Below are 19,662 nucleotides of genomic sequence, written 5' to 3' on the forward strand. Positions count from 1 at the left end.
CAGCCATAATCACATTGAATGGCTGTGCTAGCTCGAAGGGTTAAATGGCCTACTCCTGCACCTATTTTCTATGTATCTATGAAAGTGAGGAGGTGGGGAAACACAGACATGACCTAGTGTAGAGGAGAGGAAGTTCAGAGACAGGGAATACCTTGATGTGGGGAGAAGACAGTGGAGAAAATGTTCATTAGCAAAGATAAACACAAAGTACTGGAGTAACGCAGCAGGTCAGGCAGCATCTCTGGAGCAAAAGGAATAGGTGATGTTTTGGTTGGGACCCTTCTTCAGACTGGGTATATCTTCCTTATAAACAAGCATCTGCAGTTCCTTCCATAAGCTATTTGTATTATGGCTTGGGAAGCTTACAAAACTATTACATAAATCTTTGAATTATGATGAAAAATATTCTGGAGGGAATATACATATTGTGTAGCTGTAGGAAATATTGTTTTCTTTGATTAAAATGGATCTTATTCAAATTAATTTGACATTTTGAAAGGCCCTTTGGCAGTTCAATGAATGCTCACAATTAATAAATGCTCTGCTTCATTAATGTCATATGAATGGGCTGAATGCTACCTGGGGGTTTCTATTCACTAACACTAATGCTATATTCGCTCAGTGTTCACAGATTTTTATGTAATTAGCACAGAACAATTGCATTTTATGTTTAAGAAAGAACTGCAGTTGGTGGAAAATCGAAGGTGGACAAAAATGCTGGAGAAACTCAGCGGGTGAGGCAGCATCTATGAGCGAAGGAAATAGGCGAAGTTTCGGGTCGAGACCCTTCTTCCTGAAATAGCATTTTATGAGTCGTAAGTGTTTAATTGTCTAATGTTATGCTAATGTTGGTTTTAATGATGGATAATGTTGTGCTTTTATTTAAGAAGGGTTGCAAGATAATACCTGGGAAATATAGACCAGTGTGCCTAATAGCCCAGTGGTGGAAAATTACTGGAGAAGATTCTGAGGTATAATATATATATATGCATTTGATTAAGGATAATCAGCATAGTTCTGTACGTGGGAGATCATATCTTATGAATTTTTTGAAGATGTAACCAAAAAGGTTGATGGGAACAAAGCCACAGATGTTGGCTATGTGGCCTTCAGCAAGGCATTTGATAAGGTTCCGCAAGGTAGGCTGGAAAGTTAGAGCGTATGGGATCCATGGAGAGGTAGCCGACTGCAGAGGGTGATGGTGGAAGGTTGTTTCTCGCACTGGACGCTTGTGATGAGTAGTGTGCTTCAGTAGTGTGCTGGATCCATTGCTGTTTGTGGTTTATATCAGTGATTTGTATGAGTATGTAGAAGGCATGAGTAGTGAGTTTGCAGATGACACTAAAGTGGGAGGTATCGAAGATAGTGAAGATGGTTATCAACAATTACAGCAGGATCTTGATCAGTTGGGCAAGTGGCTGAGGAATGGTATTGGGGTTTAATACAGATAAGTGTGAGGTGTACCATGTTGTGGATTTTAAACTGGACGTTGGCTATGTTTCCTTCACTTACTGTGGGATGGTGGAGTCACCTTGACTCCTTATTCAGGAGGGCTTTGGCTGTCTTTCCTTGCTATCCCTTACACCAACTTGAAGTGGCTCAAACAATATCTCTTTGATGCCTTCATTAAATCATTTACAACAGCTGTGCTTCTGTAAAGTGCTATGAACCATTTTTGTTTCATTACTCATTATATGTGCCCAAGTGGCTCTGGAAATTACATCAAGAAAACTGCTGTTTGGTACATCTTTCACATTTAATGCTGAGGCGTCACTCTAACTAAATTTACTACCAGCGGCTCCCATTGAAATTAAACAAATATATGTTGTGTATTAAAAGAGTGGCAATCTTTAAATCACATGATTCATTTTATTCGCTTTGCATAATGAACAACAGAAATAGACAATTTGTTAATAGCTACTGTTCTGAAAGTAAGGAAGACAAGGAACATATTTCACAGTCTGTTTTCTGAAAAACACATTTAAGTTCTATGATATTCCTAAAAATTATAAATAGGCAAATAAAGTTTTATCCGTGTGTTTGATTGAATCCTCAGCCAACAACCTTGATACAGACACAAATATACATTGTGTATATACACTATACATTCACAACATGGTGTGATGATTTATCTGAGGCATATTTTATATATGTCAACACATCAATACATCTGATTAAGTATTTTTGCAAATTAAAGGCAAAATTATGAATTATATTGACAAATAACTAAAACATTTTTTTGCAAAAACGAAGTTCCTTGTACACTACAGGCATTGTCATTTTGAACCCTTTATTTAGCTTATAACCACTTTACATAGCTAAGGTAATCTAAAAACTAGCATTTTGCATATCATGTGATTTATCCTACATTTGATTTTGTTCTTGTATCTCAATCCCCATTCAAATGCATTGAACAAGGAATATCTGCCACATCCCACTTTTCAGTCTTTAGCCACAAATAGAATTCCTATAGTGCTTTACTATAATGATTGGCACAGGCTAAATACATTCCTTACCTCTTAGAATATCAAGTCTCCATAACTAAAAGCAGGGTCTTCTACCAAACCCCCACAAAGTTCTGTTCACAGTGAAATTAAATAGTTACCATAAAAAGTTAAAATAATTACTTCAAATCTTAGCAATAATCCTGAATTTCAATTGTTAAATGAAATACGGGTCCACCACCGATTTTCCATCAACTAATGGAACCCGGCCCAATATCGACATGGCACTGGAAATCCCCCTCCAAAAGCCCACTCGAAAATGTGGCACCTGGGCTAGGTGAGGGACATCCGCGGCAGGACATCCAATCAGCGGGTTGAATTTGCCACCTGCGGCTAGGTGTCTGGAAATCCAGCCTGGCCGGAGCCGACAGATCCATTCCCATAGCCGACTTCCGAGGCCGACTATCTCGGCCCACCCATCGGCCTTGGTGAACTGTTCGACTCCTCTCAGAGGCTGCAACCTCCGTTGGGCCAGCAAAACAGATAAGCCAGCAAGGCTCTAGAATCAAGGGTGCCTGAAAATTAGTGGTGGACCTGTACCATAGAATCATTGGTAAATTTGAATGATGTTAAAAGATGACAATTTGGGGCATATAAGCCCACACTTTTTGAAAGAGCAACATTGCCCCTGTGCTAGAAATGCATCTAATTGCCCCTGTGCTAGAAATGCATCTGATCTTTTATGTCATCTATGTGAATGGTTTTGCCCAATGACATAGATAGTATTGCATAGATCTACATTAATACATTAATTTCGAAAATATAAGGAAGAGACGCTAGGTTTACCAAACAAAAAGCAAAGTGCAGGAGTAACTCAGTGTGTCAAAGCATCTCTGGAGAACATGGATTCAGTGCTCCTGATGTGTCCTCCTTTACATTGTCGAGACTATGCGTAGAAAACGCAACGGTTTTGGCATATACGTGCACTCGATCCACCTAGGCCTGTTGGATCTCCCAGTTATTAACCATTTTAACTCTCCTCTCATTCCCATACTGATGTGTCTGCCCTGGGCCTCCCCCATTGCCAAAGTGAAGCCACACACAAACTGCAGGAGCAGCACCTTATATTATGCTTGGGTAGATTATAATCCAATGGCATGAACATTGAATTTTCCACGCTTAGGTAGCAACCCCCTCTTTTTTCCCCATCTTTTTCATGTACCCCACCCTGGTGCGCACCCATTTCTCCCACTTTGCCTTTTCCTCCCACCCATTTACATTTCACTCCTCTCCTCCTTATCTGACATCCATTTGCCTTCTTTTCATGTCGAGATTTTGTCCAATCTGTTGCTAAACAAACCCCCCTTCACCTGTATCACCTATTACTTGCCAGGCTTTGTCCTGCCCCCACCTCTTTTACGGCTTCCTCCCCATCTATAATCAGTCTGAAGAAGGGTCCTGACCTGAAATGTCACAGATCCATGTCCTGCACAGTTGTTACGTGCCCTGCTGAGTTACTCCAGCACATTGGCAAATTTGCAAACCATAAAGAACTTTAGAGTCAGTCTAGTTCAAAAAAATGAGCTATGAACATCACATGAACCGAAATTCAACAGGGAAATTTTAATGTACCGAAGGGAGAAAATAAATGGGCTTTATACTTAATGAATGCTATTTATGTCACTCAAAATGATCTCAAAAGTAAACTGGAGAAATTACTGCCCAGGCATTATGAGTTCACAATAAAGATACTTTCCCGTACAATTCATGGAGTTAGTGAATCAAAATTCATTAGAGCATGATAGGGCAGCATTAGAATAGGGTGGCACAGTGGCACAGCTGGTAGAGATGCTGCCTCACAACACCAGAGACCTGGGTTTGGTCCTTATGTTGGGTACCTTCTGTGTGGAGTTTGCCCGTTCTCTCTCTGATCACATGGGTTTCCTCTGGGTGCTCCAGTTTCCACCCACATTCCAAATATGTGCTCGTTTGTAGGTTAATTGGCGCTGTAAAATTTGACCCTAGTGTGCAGGGTGTGAATGAGAAAGTGGGATAACATAAAACTAGGGTGGACCACTGATCGATCGATAGTCAGCATGGACTGGATGGACAAAGGCTCTGATTCATGCAGTATCTCTAAACTAATGATCTTACCAAACTAAGTTTGCAGAAAGATCTGTGCCCATTTGCCCCAATGCTGTTGTCATTCAGGGTTTGCACTCCACATCCTACCACCCCTGCTACCTGCTGCACAGCTTCAGGATGAGCACTGACCATTCATTTTTGAAACATCAGGTTCAGGTTGGAGTCAATTCATTACACAGTTTGGCATGGACCTCATACATATATTTTATGTTTGCCCTAATGGAGCTCTGTGTGATTCCACTCAGAGTAGTGACTTGCCGTGTCAGCTCTAGACTCCAGCTCCTCAACAATTGTTACCACTTACAACAAAGTCATAAAGTTGGAAAAAAAAGCAAACACTAATTTGGACAAAGTCTGAATTGTTTTCCAAGTTGTCTAATGGACTCCCTTTGGAGTAGCTATCCAAGACTGCACCAAATCTTGAGGAATTTAGCCCCTAGCGGTTGAAAGATGACCAAATTATACTGTCAAAAAATAAAAATATGATCACCTACCAGGTGAAAATGCATCTACATGCTGTACTCTACCCCATGTCCAAATAACACAAAACATACTTCCATTAAGCATTAACACGTTATAAAAATATATGGAAATTTAAATCTTGCATTACATTTACAGCACTTGATTTGAAATATTTTATTTGATTAGTGTTAAGAAGAAAACAAATTTAAATAAATATCTTATGCATTAAATCCCTCCAGCCTCAGAAAAAAAGTTATTGTTTTTTGAGGAAAATGTCTGGCCTTCAATTTTTAGATATCTATTGGATTGCTTTTTAATTGAACAACAATCTTCATAATTACAACAGTAATAGTCATCTGAATTATAGTTTCATTGGTATTGCAGATGTCTAAGGTGCAAATAATGTTAAACTCTATCTGGTTTCATAAATAAATTGTGTAGTAAAGAACTGCAGATACTGGTTTAAATTGAAGGTAGACACAAAATTGTCTCTAGAGATGCTGCCTGTCCCGCTGAGCTACTCCAGCATTTTGTGTCTACCTTCATAAATAAATTGTTAGTTTTATCCTAAAGATTAATTACATTTATTCATTATATTTATTTGAAAATGTAGATTGCATGCATATATTCTATTTTGGTTATATTTAATGAGAAATAAAGTTTCAAGATTGTCTTTATTAATTTCCCCCAAATATGACGAAAGCGAATCCAAATTATTGACTGAATGATTAATCAAGGAAAGAGTACTGATTGGGAATGTCATTAAATATTTTGTTATTTGATCAGTTACAAACAATAAAGTAATAATTGACTTCTTATGGTCCATCTATATTTATATATCTTTGAACGTGCATGAAGATGTTTAGGTGCTGGTAGATGGGATAATAAATGACAAATTAAATTGCATCAACAATAGTTGAGATCAGGACTTGCTGAGTCTAATTCTTTCATTGGAGAAACCATAGCAGCAATGAATTCCTAACACCAGTTACATAAAGCCACACAATACCACACTCTTCACATAAATGATGGCATTAGTTATCTGTACTGTGCCAACAGAGAAGTAGCTAGAGTCCACAATATATTGAGATTCAAAAATTATAGCTCAACTTGATTTCACATGTGTGAATTAAAACAATACTGTACAACAGTATTTAAGGGAACAATCATCAGTAAAGCACTGATATAGACAATTTTCTTTGCTAAAAATATTGATACCTGCTAAAATGCTCCCTTAGTTAATATTGTTAATGTACTGCCCTTGATTGCCTATAATTGCACTGCACACTGTAAAGATGAAGGATTTAGCATCAATCATTTTCTGATTTAGAAAATTCGGGGATTGGCTCAGTGTCTTCAAATGCTTCCTTATTGGTGAAAGCATTAACTGAAGCACTGTGTTTTGGGTTAACATGTACCAGCTCTGACAAAGTAATATTGTCATGATTCACCAATAAGGTTTTTTCCATGTTTTCTTTACTGTGTTGTGCCACAACGCTGTCAAGGAAGTCGAATTTTTGAGGCAATATTCCACTTTCGAATAGGTGCTTGGCGAGATATGAAACACCAAGATTGCCCAAGAAGGAGAATAACATTGCCATTGTTTTAAAGGGAAATCTTTGAACATAGACAGGGTCTGCTCCAAAGGAATGCTCTAAATAGCATCCAGGGTAACAAATAAATGGCTCCATGTGTAAATATGGTTCACCACCACTAATTCGAAGCAAAAAGCCAATGATATATCCAGCAATGGACCCATACGTGTTTGTTCCCTTGACAAAGAGCACTGATATTAACTGAGGAAATATAATAACGTAGACAAGATCTGAGCTGAGAAACCAGAGGCCATAGATTGAGTCAGCCAGCAATGCCATTGCTGTTGCAGCCCCTCCAAATAGGAATATGGTGATCCGCATTACCCACACGATTTCGTTGTCTGTAGCCTGCAATAAATAATTATTTTGAGAGAAAATATTAATTATCATGAAACAACTGTGAGAAAAAAGAAATTTAGATTTCCCATAAGGATACAATTATCATGGTATATGAATGAGGTGTGTGACAATAGACAATAGGTGCAGGAGCAGGCCATTAGGCCCTTAGAGCCAGCACCGCCATTCAATGTGATCATAGTTGATCATCCACAATCAGTACCCTGTTCCTGCCTTCTCTCCATATCCCCTGACTCCGCTATCTTTAAGAGCCCTATCTAGCTCTCTCTTGAAAGTATCCAGAGAACCGGTCTCCACCGCCATCTGAGGCAGAGAATTCCACAGACCCACAACTCTTTGTGTGGAAAAGTGTTCCCTCATCTCCGTTCTAAATGGCTTACCCCTTATTCTTAAACTGTAGTCCCTGGTTCTGGACTCCCCCAACATTGGGAACATGTTTCCTGCCTCTAGTTATTCCAAGCCCTTAATAATCTTATATGTTTCAATAAGAACCACCTCATCCTTCTAACCTCCAGAGTATACTAGCCCATCTGCTCTATACTCTTAGCATATGACAGTCCTGCCATCCCGGGAATTAACCTTGTGAACCTCAATAGCAAGAATGTCCTTCCTCAAATTTGGAGACCATAAACTGCACACAATACTCCAGGTGTGGTCTCACTAGGGCCCTGTACAACTGCAGAAGGACCTCTTTGCTCATCTACTCAACTCCTCTTGTTATAAAGGCCAACATGCCATTTGTTTTCTTCACTGCCTGCTGTATGTGCATGCTTACTTACATTGACTGATGAACAAGGACCCCCTAGATCCCGTTGTATGTGTGTGTGCGTGTGTGTATATATCTACACACACACACACACCTGGCAGAGGGAGGCTGAACAGGAGGGGGTGTGCTGGGGAGGCAGGGGAAGTGGAATTTGTTTTGTTTTTTTGAAGTCCTGGCAGCAATTGCTTGCATTTTAAAAAGAGGGAAGATGAAGAGGAGGGGGAGGGAGTGCTGGGGGATAAGCTGCAGGGCAACCTCAGGCAGGTTAGAACTTTATTCCTGTGAGCACAGAAGGCTGAGGGGTGATCTCACAGAGGTGTATAAAATCATGAGGGAAACAGGTAAATGCACCTTTTCCCTGGGTAGGGGAATCAAGAACTTGTGGGCACAGGTTTGAAGTCAGAAGGGACATATTTAATAGGAAACTATGGGGAGGGGGAGGGGGGGTCAGTTTTTTCACACAGAAGGTGGTGGATATATGAAACATTGCCAGATGACGTGGTTGAGGTACATAGAAACATAGAAATTAGGTGCAGGAGTAGGCCATTCGGCCCTTCGAGCCTGCACCGCCATTCAATATGATCATGGCTGATCATCCAACTCAGTATCCCGTACCTGCCTTCTCTCCATACCCCCTGATCCCCTTAGCCACAAGGGCCAGTACGTATTATAACAACTTTTAAAAGTCTTTTGGACAGGTACATGGAAAGCAAAGGTATAGAGGTATGTGGACCAAATACAGGCAAATATGACCACCTCAGATGGGACATCTTGGTTGTCTTGGATGAGTTGGGCAGAAGGGCCTGTTTCCATGCTGTATGACTCTATCTCTTTCTGTAAGTGATTGGTGGAATTGCTTACACCATTTTCAGGTAGTGCATTCCAAATCCTAAACATTCATTTTGATTCACTTGCCATATTTATTAAGATAGTGATACATGTCAATTTAACTTTTTGGTAATGGATTGTCTGTCATATTTTTCTATTCAGAACCATTCATGACTGAACATTTTTTTATCAGATTTCCTCGTTTCCTCCCCCATGGAAATCCAACTACCTTCCATTTTACTAATTTTGGATGAAATATTATTTTATCAAAATTATAGTAAAAGATGATTTAGAGATTAAAAAACCCCAACTGTCCTTATATTCACTTGAATTTAGAAGGATGTGATGGGATCTTATAGAAGCATATAAAATTATTAAGGGATTGGACATGCTAGATGCAGGAAAAATGTTCCCGATGTTGGGGGAGTCCAGAACCATGGGTCACAGTTTAAGAATAAGGGGTAAGTCATTTAGGACTGAGATGAGGAAATACATTTTCCACCAGAGAGTTATGAATCTGTGGAATTCTCTGCCACAAAAGACAGTGGAGGCCAATTCACTGGGTGTATTCAAGAGAGAGTTAGTTCTTAGAGCTAATGGATTCAAGGGATATTGGGAGAACAGGAACGAGGCACTGATTTTGGATGATCAGCCATGATCGTATAGAATGGTGCTGCTGGCTCAAAGGGCCAAATGACCTGCTCCTGCACCTATTTTCTATGTTGCTATGTTTCCAGTCCACCCATTTTGGATAAAATATGATTTAAATATATAGAATTTGATGAATGTTCTTGTGTTTTTATGAACCACAAATATCAGTTTTTTGAAAACAGTCTGTGCTTCTTTGCTTTTATGAAAATGGCTGCATAAGTCTTATTGATATCCAACCTTACCTCTTGTCTGAAAGCAAGATGATAAATATTCCGAGCAAACATAGAACTTGCTGATAAAATAGAAGAATCAGCCGATGACATCACTGCAGCAGAGACAGCACCAAGACCGAAAAAGGATATGTAGGAAGGACACAGATGCTGCAGCACTATTGGCAAAATCATATCTGTCTTGTTCTCGCTTTTAGGGTCAGGCAAACCATAGGATGTCTGATTCCAATCTATATAAAGGGAAGATCTTAATATAAATTACACACAATCTATAATCATCTGCATACAAAAGGATTGTTATTCAAACATTTGATTCAATTAAAAAGGTACAATAAGATTTGTGATTCTTAGCTTATGGAAATCCTCAATTTGTTGTCAAGTCATTGGAAGATGGAAATAATATGGAGAGGAATATGAAGTTTGGAGATCATTTATATAAGTAATATGACGTTGGTGAAGCCGCATTTACATTATTGTGTATATTTCTGGGCATCAAGTTATAGGAGAGGTCAAGTTGGAAAGGGTGCAGAGAAGATTTAGAAGGATGTTGCCAGGACTCGAGGGTCTGAGCTCCAGGTAGATGTTGAACAGGCTGGGACTCTACTCCCTAGAGCACAGGAGGATGAGGGGTGATCTTATAGGGGTGTATAAAATCATGAGAGGAATAGATCTGGTAAATGCACAAATATCACCAATACCCAGTTTTGACTTAGTGGTGATGTCACCACAATTCATTGTCGAGTTATTGCAAAATGGAAATAATAGTTGTGTTCAGAGTATCAAGTTGGTAACCTGAGAGCTCATTAAACAGTAAATGATTTGGTTTTTAGCTAGTGGTGGCATCACAATTCATACACTTGGAACTTTTATATTTTAATTAATTGTCAGAAAGGTATTGGGCTGGAGCCCACTGCCCTAACATGCCGTCCCTCCTGTGTGTACTTCAAGGTTGTTCAGGAGAGAACTGCAGAGGCTGGTTTACACCGAAGATAGGTGCAGAATGCTGCCTGTTATTCCAACAATTTGTACGTACTTCAAGGTTATCTGAATCAGAAATGATAAATCTCTTCAAATGTCGCTGATGCATGGGGGGGGGGTGGGGGGGGGGGGGGGGGGGGGGGGGGGTGATTGGTGAGGTGGGGGGTGAGGGAGATGTGGTGGGGGGGGGTGGGGGGGGGGGGGGCGGGGGGGGGGGTGTGGGGGGGGGGGGGGGGGGGGGGGGGGGGGGGGGGGGGGGGGGGGGGTGGGGGGGGGGGGGGGGGGGGGGGGGGGGGGGGGGGGTGGGGGGGGGGGGGGGTGGGGGGGGGGTGGGTGGGGGGGGGGGGGGGGGGGGGGGGGGGGGGGGGGGGGGGGGGGTGGGGGGGGGGGGGGGGGGTGGGGGGGGGGGGGGGGGGGGGGATGGTGAGGCGATGGAGATGGGGGGGTTGAGGGGGCGGGCAACTCGATGCGTTTAGTCTAAGGAGCGGGGATTCGGATGTCCCTCGTCCGACCTCCCGCTGGTTCCGAGGCTTTTAGGCGCAAAGTCAGCGCAGCGCACGGACCAGCTTAGAGCAAGTGGCCAACGGACAGAGCAGCCGACGGCAGGTGAACACCATCCAGCCCGAAACCACAGCAATCAGAAAATACGTTAATTTATTTATATTTATTTTAATGGTGGGCTTTATGTCATATATAAGCAACAGGGAACTAAAATCTACTGAAGTCGACTCATTACTGACTTATTTTAAATGGCTACATACTTTGATAGACTATTTTAATTAAATATTTCCACTGATAGATGGCTGGTAAAAAAAAATAGTGCTCAGCCAATGCTGTAAAAGGGCCATCTATCACAATTAGACTGTATGGGAAATTAGGCAACGCTGGAGTAAACGCTCCAATCAATATATTGCTGCTCTGTCGCTACATTTTGCAGATTTCCATTTGGGCGTCCTTTGGTAATCCTAAAATATTTGACTTTGCAAAGGAAAAAATCCAGCTTTATTTGCTTTATTTAATGCCTATGGCACCGGTTAATGGGTTATAAGGCAAAAACCAGCTTTTTTTTGCAGTCAAATATTTTAGATATTTAATAAATAATTCATTGATATTCGTCAGTTAAATGTGCGTTACACACACACACACACACACACACAAATAGGTTTGTAGGTTAATTGGTTTGCGTCTGTATACTTGGTATAAGTGTAAAAACATCCCTGGTGTATCGCTGGTCGGTGCGGGCTCGGTGGGCCGAAGCGTCAACTTCCGCGCTGTATTTCTAAACTAAACTAACAATAAGCGCGCACACACGCACATAAATACACACACACACATATATTTAAATAAGCATATGGCACAGGTGAGGATTACTAAAGGACATCCAAATGGAAATTTTCCCATTCACTAACATGTACCGGATGTATAGCATGTACTCCACTTCAGATTTTCGGTCACGTGGGTGCGGATCTACGCTCCAGTGACCTTTCGTGAAATCACCCTATATATTGATGGGAGCAATATGATTATATATATATATATATATATATATATATATATATATCATATTGTATATATATTGTATATATATATATATATATATATATAATTGTTTATTTATAGTGTTTACGGATTAGTATTATAATTACATATATGCTGTGCTGCTGCAAGTCGAAATTTCATTGTTCCGTTTCGGGGCATATGACAATAAAACAACTCTTGACGCTTGGTAAATCATGGGCAAGTTCAATTCATTTCAGGCTCTTGCATTTGTGATATAGCAGCAATACTCGCCGCCTGGAACAATCAGACGTGTGTTGAACAAAAATGGACAGGTTCTATCGGAATATGAAATGCATTGAAGTATACAGGGAACAATGGCAACTTTAAATTTGAAGGCCAGTTTTTAACATCATTTTTGATGGCAGAGCGAATGAAGCTGCTTTACCGGTGGATGCTCCAATTGCGCCAATTAGAACAGACGGGATGGCCATGACAATACAGCCGAAGGCAGCCAGAAAGGACAGCACTTGTGCATAGGTAGCAGAGGAAGCGGAAAGGACTCGCTGAAAATATACCTGCCACGGGATTCCACCCAGCATCTGGAAAAAGAAAAAAAAATCTATTGTAAAACAGAAAACACTGATATTACTTAGCAATTTGTGTTGCACCTGTGGGATCCTGCTGTGTAATCCCAGGATCTTCTGCTATTTCCGAGGCCCTGCATACAAATGAATTGCGTCTTTCGATATACATTAATGAGAACTGTTCAATATACTTCATGTTTTGATTTTCCTCGTATATATATTTATTCCTCGTATATACATTATTAATTATACACGCACACACACATATATATATATATATATATGTTACGAACACCTCAATGATAACAGGCATACCTACCAGCAGCAGGAAGTTGTCCATCCAGATTAAAATGTCCTTCGGATCTATCGTTCCCAACCAAGGGGCCTGGTAAACTTCATGATTTGCAGTTATGGCAATATCTGTGACTGCAGGGTGTAGCATGGCGAAAGGAATGCTGATCCACTGAAATTAAAAGTAATTCAAAGTATGAAACAGTTCCGTAGTGAACTCACCCCCCCCCCCCCCCCCCCCCCCCCCCCCCCCCCCCCCCCCCCCCCCCCCCACCCCCCTCCCAGCCCAGCCCCGGTTTGTTTTGATCCCGGTTGAAAGACGAATGTTTTCACACTGATCTTACCAAACCCAAGAAGATGCAGAATAACTGGACGACGTCTGTATACGCGACCGAGTACAATCCGCCGATCAGAGTGTAGAATATAGCGATCACGGCGGAAATAATCACTGATAATTTAATGTTGATGTCCACAATCACGCTCAAGGTTGCACCTGAAAAACGAGAGTTTAATTAATTAATATTAGTGATTTCAAAGACTATGTCTTAGTCATAGTCAAAGAGTCACACAGTCATACAGCGTGGAAACAGATCCTTCGGGCCAACTAAATGTTTCTTAAACTTTGCGATTGTACCCGCGTCTTCCCAAGGGAAAATATTGTTTTTTTCTGACATTTATTTGCTCCACCTTAAAATATCGCACCGACCTCCTTAAAATAGGAGCCACCCATTTACTTCAGTTGCTGTGACTTCAATGTTACTTTTTGTTTAAAGACATGTCTTGACCTAGCTGACACTGAAACAGCGATTTCACGCTATGACACGGGTCCTTAATACTGGAGAGGGTCACTTTACCTAGAGCGGACAACACGGCTGCAGACCAAAACATTTCTCCCATGAGAGCGGGTATGAAGAGCAGTCCTCCCATTCGCTTGCCGTAGATCTGTTGAAAGGGGTCCAACATGGTCACGTAACCCCGTGAGCGCATGGGTTTGGCGAAGAATAAGCCTCCTGCAAGGTACAGAAACCTTCAAATCTTAAATCACCATATAAACTCCAGCTTCAGCTATGGCAGTGAAAGAATGCATAAAGAATGTATCTATTCAGGATCAGCTTCTTCCCTACAACCAACAGGCATCTATAAACACGACAAACTCCAAAAGGGCTCCCAATTACACAAGCATTGTTTTTGTATGTGCACTATTTTTGTCTGTCTGTCTATCTATCTATCTATCTATCTATCTATCTATCTATCTATCTATCTATCTATCTATCTATCTATCTATCTATCTATCTATCTATCTATCTATCTGTCTGTCTGTCTGTCTATCTATCTGTCTGTCTGTCTGTCTGTCTGTCTGTCTGTCTGTCTGTCTGTCTGTCTGTCTGTCTCTGTCTATCTATCCGTATGTGTGATGTGTGCGCGTTTATGTATATATATAATATATATACATTTACAGAGTGCTATGTTTACATATTCTGTTGAGCTGCTGCAAGTAAGAATGTCATTGTTCCGTTTCGGGACATATGACAATAAAAACACTCTTGACTCATGCCCTTCGTCCTTCCCCTGTTCATGTTACAATCCAAAAAAAACATTTATTTGAGTAGCAAAAATATCATTTATTTGAAGGCAAAGCGGCCTTAAGAGAGAGCAACAACGCTGATGTCAGTCCACCATGGACTTGAGACAGCTACAGATGCTCTCTGATCTGCTGTACATTTGCCGTTCGTATTTATTGTGAGCCCATTCACAAATAAAAACGATACCAATATTATAATATGGACGATATTTGTCTAGGTTATGTCATAATTTTCGATGTTATTTAATTTCAGGGTGAAACTATATTCCACGTATTTAATACGATTTAGATCCTGCCTCGCACTTGCGTTTAGTTCCACATACGTTTTGCCTACTTCCATTTAATACCTTTCCGAAGAAGTGGCCAGATCCAAAACATCGCCTATCCATGCTCCCCAGAGATGCTGCCTGGCCCGCTGAGTTATTCCGGCACTTTGTGCCTTCCTTTGCATACCATCATCTGCAGTTCCTCGTTTCTAATCTCTATCAATGTTCTTTATCCTCACTTTGCAAATCATAGGGTTCTTAAACATTGCACCTTATCACGAATGCTATTAGACAACGAGAGACGCTACAATAAATATTACCCAAAGTGACAAGATCCACAGATGATGGACGTACAGTGGTAAATTCGTGGATAAGGCCCAAACCACGTCATTGTTACACGATGGTTAATAAAAATCCTCAAATATGATTATTTTGTAGCATGAAATTATAAGCGGTTTGCACAAACCGTGTAAATATGATTGGGTTTCCAGCATATGGATAACATTATTCGACGTTTATAGACAAATCCACACGCATCGTTTGCGCTCTTCAACAAAACTGTCCATTTAGTAACCCATGGAATTTTTTAGAAAGCGGCAATCAAATTTGTGTCCATATTTTCAAAACTGACATGAAACCTTGCCTGTTAAAAATCAGTGCATGGCTAAATATTGTTATGTGTTAACCGGTTGTATTGATTCTAGTTGGTATTGGAAGGTTGCCTGTTGCGTTTTGAAATTATGTTGACTGGAACCGTCAGCTTCTCCACAATGGGGGTTGCTAAACATAGTGACTGTGGGCGAGGGGCGTTGGCGGTGGGGATTTTGCAGGGATTGTTGAAGCCTGTTGTTCATTTTAATTGTACAATTCCCCAAAGAGTCGGTTCATACCTACAACCAAACTGAGCGCGTATCCGAATGGAGCCTGTGCCCACGCCAATCCGTAACCAGGGACATACACCGCTTCCGCCGTGCCATTGATATATCCACCGCCAACCCAGGTCGCTGTCTCGAAAAACAAACATTTGGTTAATGAATGTACAGTGACAGATTAGCTCAACAGCATTAGTACTCCAGGGGTGGGGTGGGGTCTTATAATTCCAGTTGCAGCGCCAACATCAATAAAATAGGGTTAGTTTGATTATTAAATATAGACACAAAATGCTGGAGTCAGGCAGCATCTCTGGAAAAAAATGGTCGCGACCCTTCGGAATGAAGAAGTATGTAGAAATGTCCCGACCTGAGGTCGCCTATCCATTTTCTCCATAGATGACAATAGACAATAGGTGCAGGATTAGGGTCGTTGGAGTTTGGTCGAAGTGAGAACGTTGTCAATCGCCGTGGCCCAACATTTGAAGGAGTGCAGGATTAGGCCATTTGGCCCTTCGAGCCAGCACCGCCATTCAATGTGATCATGGCTGATCATCCCCAATCACCAGATGCCGCCTGACCCGCTGAGTTTTACACCGTCATTTCGTGTCTACCTTTGGTATAAACCAACCTCCGCAGTTCTTCTTTGTTACATTTAGGTTTATTATTGTCATTTGTACGAGGGGCAGTGAAAAGCTTTATTTTGCACTTATCCAATCAAATCAGAAATACTGTACATAAATACAATCAAGCCAAACTCAAGAACAATGGGTGGAGCGGAGAGATACAGTTTTTCTAATTCGCCTAATTAACTTCTGCAATGAAGCTTGCGTTACATGTACCTTGCTTGGACTACTGGTGGGGAAACTAGAATTATGGGGATCAATATGTGCGGCAATTCTAGAACCGTGGTAATAGTCCTGCTTCATTTTGTTTTTGTTTCTGAATCTATTTTCAAATGTTGGGCCATGGCGATTGACAACGTTCTCACTTCGACCAAACTCCAATGGGCTGGAACAAAAAAAACACAAAGTACTGGATGAACTCAGCTGATCAGGCAGCATCTGTGGAGGGAATGGGCAGACCACATTTCGGGTCGGGAGAAGTGCTCCAGATCCGAAACGTCGTCTGTCCATTTCACTTCGCAGATGTTGCCTGACCACTCGAGTTCCTCCCGCACTTAGATTTTTGCTCAAGATTCCATCATATGTAGTCTCATGCATCTACTATGTGCTAGAAGATAGATACCATCCCGCGCGGGTCAGGCAGAGATAATACATCTTCGGTGTAAACCAGCATCTGCAGTTCCTTCCTACATACAATGTGGTAGACAGGAGATTAATGGAACAGCGAGCCATTCTGGGTATTTTTTGCATTTAACACAGCAGCTCATTACGAATGGACTTCAAAGTCCGACCTTCCCTATTAACAGCGGAATTTTCGTTGCACCACTTGTGATCAAGGGTCTGAAGAAGGGTCCAGACCCAAAACGTTACCTATCCTTTTCCTCCAGAGATGCAGTCTGACCCACTGAGTTAACTTTGGTGAACGTTATCCTCCGCTTTCAACGCAAATGCGCTCGAACCGGCTGAGTGATAGCGAGAATATTCCCGAGCAACTAAACGAGCATGAACAAAAACAAACTTCTGGAGGAACTCGGCAAGTCATAGAAACATTCAAACATAGAAAACAGGTGCAGGAGTAGGCCATTCGGCCCTTCGAGCCAGCATCGCCATTCAATATGATCATAGTTAGACAAAAGTACTGGAGAAACTCAGCGGGTGCGGCAGCATCTATGGAGCGATGGAAATAGGCAACTTTTCGGGCCGAAACCCTTCTTCAGATCATGGTTGATCATCCAACATTAGTACCCCGTTCCTACTTTCCCCCCCATGTCACTTGATTCCGTTAGCCCTAAGAGGTAAATCTCACTTTCTCTTGAAAACATCAAGTGAATTGGCCTCCATTGCCTTCTGTGGCAGAGAATTCTACAGATTCATAATTCTCTGGGTGAAAAAGTTTCCCCCCATCTCAGTCCTAAATTCCCTACCCCTTATTTTTACACTGTGACCCCTGGTTCTGGACTCCCCCAACATCGGGGACATTTTTCCTGCATCTAGCCTGTCCAATCCATTAAGAATGTTATGTTTCTATAAGATCCCCTCACATCCTTCTAAATTCCAGTGAATACAAGCCCGGTCGACCCATTCTCTGATCATATATGTCAGTCCCGGGAAAGTCAACCACCTTCTGTGGAAAAAAAGGAATGGTCGACGTTTCGGTCCCCATGCAGGGTCTCCACTCGGGATCGCGAACCGCCCCTCAGCCTCCATCGAAGCTGCTTGACCCGTTGAGTTTTCTCCAGCAGTTTGCTTTTTGCTCCAGATTCAAGAACATGCAATATCTTGTATCTCCGATTTAACGCGGAATGAAAAGCCAGTAGCTACTTACCGGTCATAGTGAAGCCACCGACCAGCAATCCGATATCTCTTTCTCCGATCATGATGGCTTCACTCCGATCCATGGCCCCTAACGTGGGCGAGTTTTTACTTTTCCAAGCAGCCCATAATCCAACAATTAAGATCAACATGTAAAAGATAACGATCGCTACGATCCCATCGACGTGTACGGTCATTTTCCTCTTGAAACGAAGGCAGCAATACGGCTGTTAATCCTTGGAAACCTGGAATAGTAAGAAACATGCACAACATTTGTGTTACTGGTAATGAATGAATTAGTAATATAAAACAGACACGTGAAACACTCCGATAGACAAGTAACCTGGTTTGATGGTAGCTAGGGTTGAGCGAATTCCAACGTGGCCTTGGTTCAATAGGTTATTTCTCCTAAATAAACTGGGGCCAACAATGTTCGGATGTGACAAATCGCCCCGGCGGTTCTAAAGCACGGAAATCCGCAGCTAAACGCCGTCTCAGGAGTGAAGGGCTTGTGAACACACAGCCAGCCACCCAGTGAAGGGCGAGTGAAGCGCGGCGCTTTGTGAAGATTGGCTGCTCGGGCTTCTGAGACCACTGAGCGAATCCTTCATTGTTTGGGGAAGGTTGCTCGCACTCGCAGCACCAATCTCCGCGTTCGCTACACGGGGATGAAGCTCTCCTTCGCTCTCGGCAATCCGCGTGATCATCGTTTCTTTCCCAAAACGTGTCAATTTCTTCGACCCATAGAACCCGGAGAAAGGCCGGCGGCGTAGCTTTTTACCGGGGAACATTGAGCATAGAAAACAGTACAGTACGGGTGTGAAGAAGGGTCTCAACCCTTAACGTCGCCTATTCCCTTTCTCCGGGGACGCTGTCTGACCCGCTGAGTTGCTCCAGCTTTTTGTGTCTAACTTCGGTGAAAACAAGCATTGTGTAGTTCCTCCCCACCCAATGAATAGTACAGCACAGCAACAGGCTGTTCGGCCCACCAAGTCTGTGCCGAACATGATTCCAAGCCAAATTCTTAGTGCCCACACATAATCCACAATCCTCCATCCCCTTCATTCGCATGTGCCTATCCAAAATCTTCCTGAACGCCACTACCGTATCTGCCTCCACCACCACCCCTGGCAGTGCGTTCCAGGCACCCACCACCCACTATGTAAACCACACTGGGTCTCCTTTAAACTATGTCCCACTCACCATAAAGCTAAAAAACTAAACACGAAATTGCAGATGCTGGTTTACAAAAACGATGCCGCCTAGTATTTGTTGTTACCATCCTGGGGACAAGGTTCTGACTGTCCTATCTATAAGATAAAAGATAGACACAAAATGCTGGAGTAACTCAGCGCGACAGGCAGCATCTCTGGAGAGAAGGAATGGGTGACGTTTCAAATCGAGACCGTTCTTCAGACTGAGGGGTCTCCACCCAAAACATCACCATTCAGAGATGCTGCCTGTCCGTTGAGTTACTCCAGCTTTTTGTGTCTATCTTCGGCATCTGCAATTCCTTCCTACAGTATCCATAAGACAATTGAACAGTGCCTTGCCGGTAACTATAAAGCTGAAGTATACGTATATCGTTTAGTATTTGATACTTCCACCCTGGGGGGAAAGTTCTGGCTGTCAATAGACAATAGATAGACAATAGATAATAGGTAGATAATAGGTGC

The 19,662-nt window shown here is 42.0% G+C and overlaps 1 protein-coding gene across 1 annotated transcript; it reads right to left on the reverse strand.

Annotated features, from left to right (window-relative positions):
* Positions 1-1,832: 1,832 nt before the first annotated feature.
* LOC129698162 (high-affinity choline transporter 1) lies at positions 1,833-19,429 on the reverse strand. The gene is made up of 9 exons (XM_055637097.1): positions 18,330-19,429; positions 18,000-18,231; positions 15,570-15,683; positions 13,686-13,841; positions 13,176-13,324; positions 12,860-13,003; positions 12,402-12,555; positions 9,491-9,708; positions 1,833-6,994 (listed from the first exon to the last, which is right to left on the reverse strand). The coding sequence occupies exons 2-9, from the start codon at positions 18,181-18,183 to the stop codon at positions 6,362-6,364; spliced, it is 1,752 nt and encodes a 583-aa protein (XP_055493072.1). The 5' UTR covers positions 18,184-18,231; positions 18,330-19,429; the 3' UTR covers positions 1,833-6,361.
* Positions 19,430-19,662: the final 233 nt, after the last annotated feature.

The sequence above is a fragment of the Leucoraja erinacea genome, chromosome 6 (assembly GCF_028641065.1).
Source record: "Leucoraja erinacea ecotype New England chromosome 6, Leri_hhj_1, whole genome shotgun sequence".
Lineage (NCBI taxonomy): Eukaryota > Metazoa > Chordata > Chondrichthyes > Rajiformes > Rajidae > Leucoraja > Leucoraja erinaceus.

What these genes read in the sequence shown, in the direction of transcription:
- LOC129698162 (XM_055637097.1), bottom strand. Translation starts at nt 18,183, where the DNA reads ATGACCGTACACGTCGATGGGATCGTAGCGATCGTTATCTTTTACATG. An exon ending in CGCAATTGGAGCATCCACCG is followed by an intron (nt 9,709 to 12,401) that starts GTAAAGCAGCTT and finishes CCCTTTATATAG; the next exon opens with ATTGGAATCAGACATCCTAT. An exon ending in ATCTTGCTTTCAGACAAGAG is followed by an intron (nt 6,995 to 9,490) that starts GTAAGGTTGGAT and finishes TATTTATTGCAG; the next exon opens with GCTACAGACAACGAAATCGT.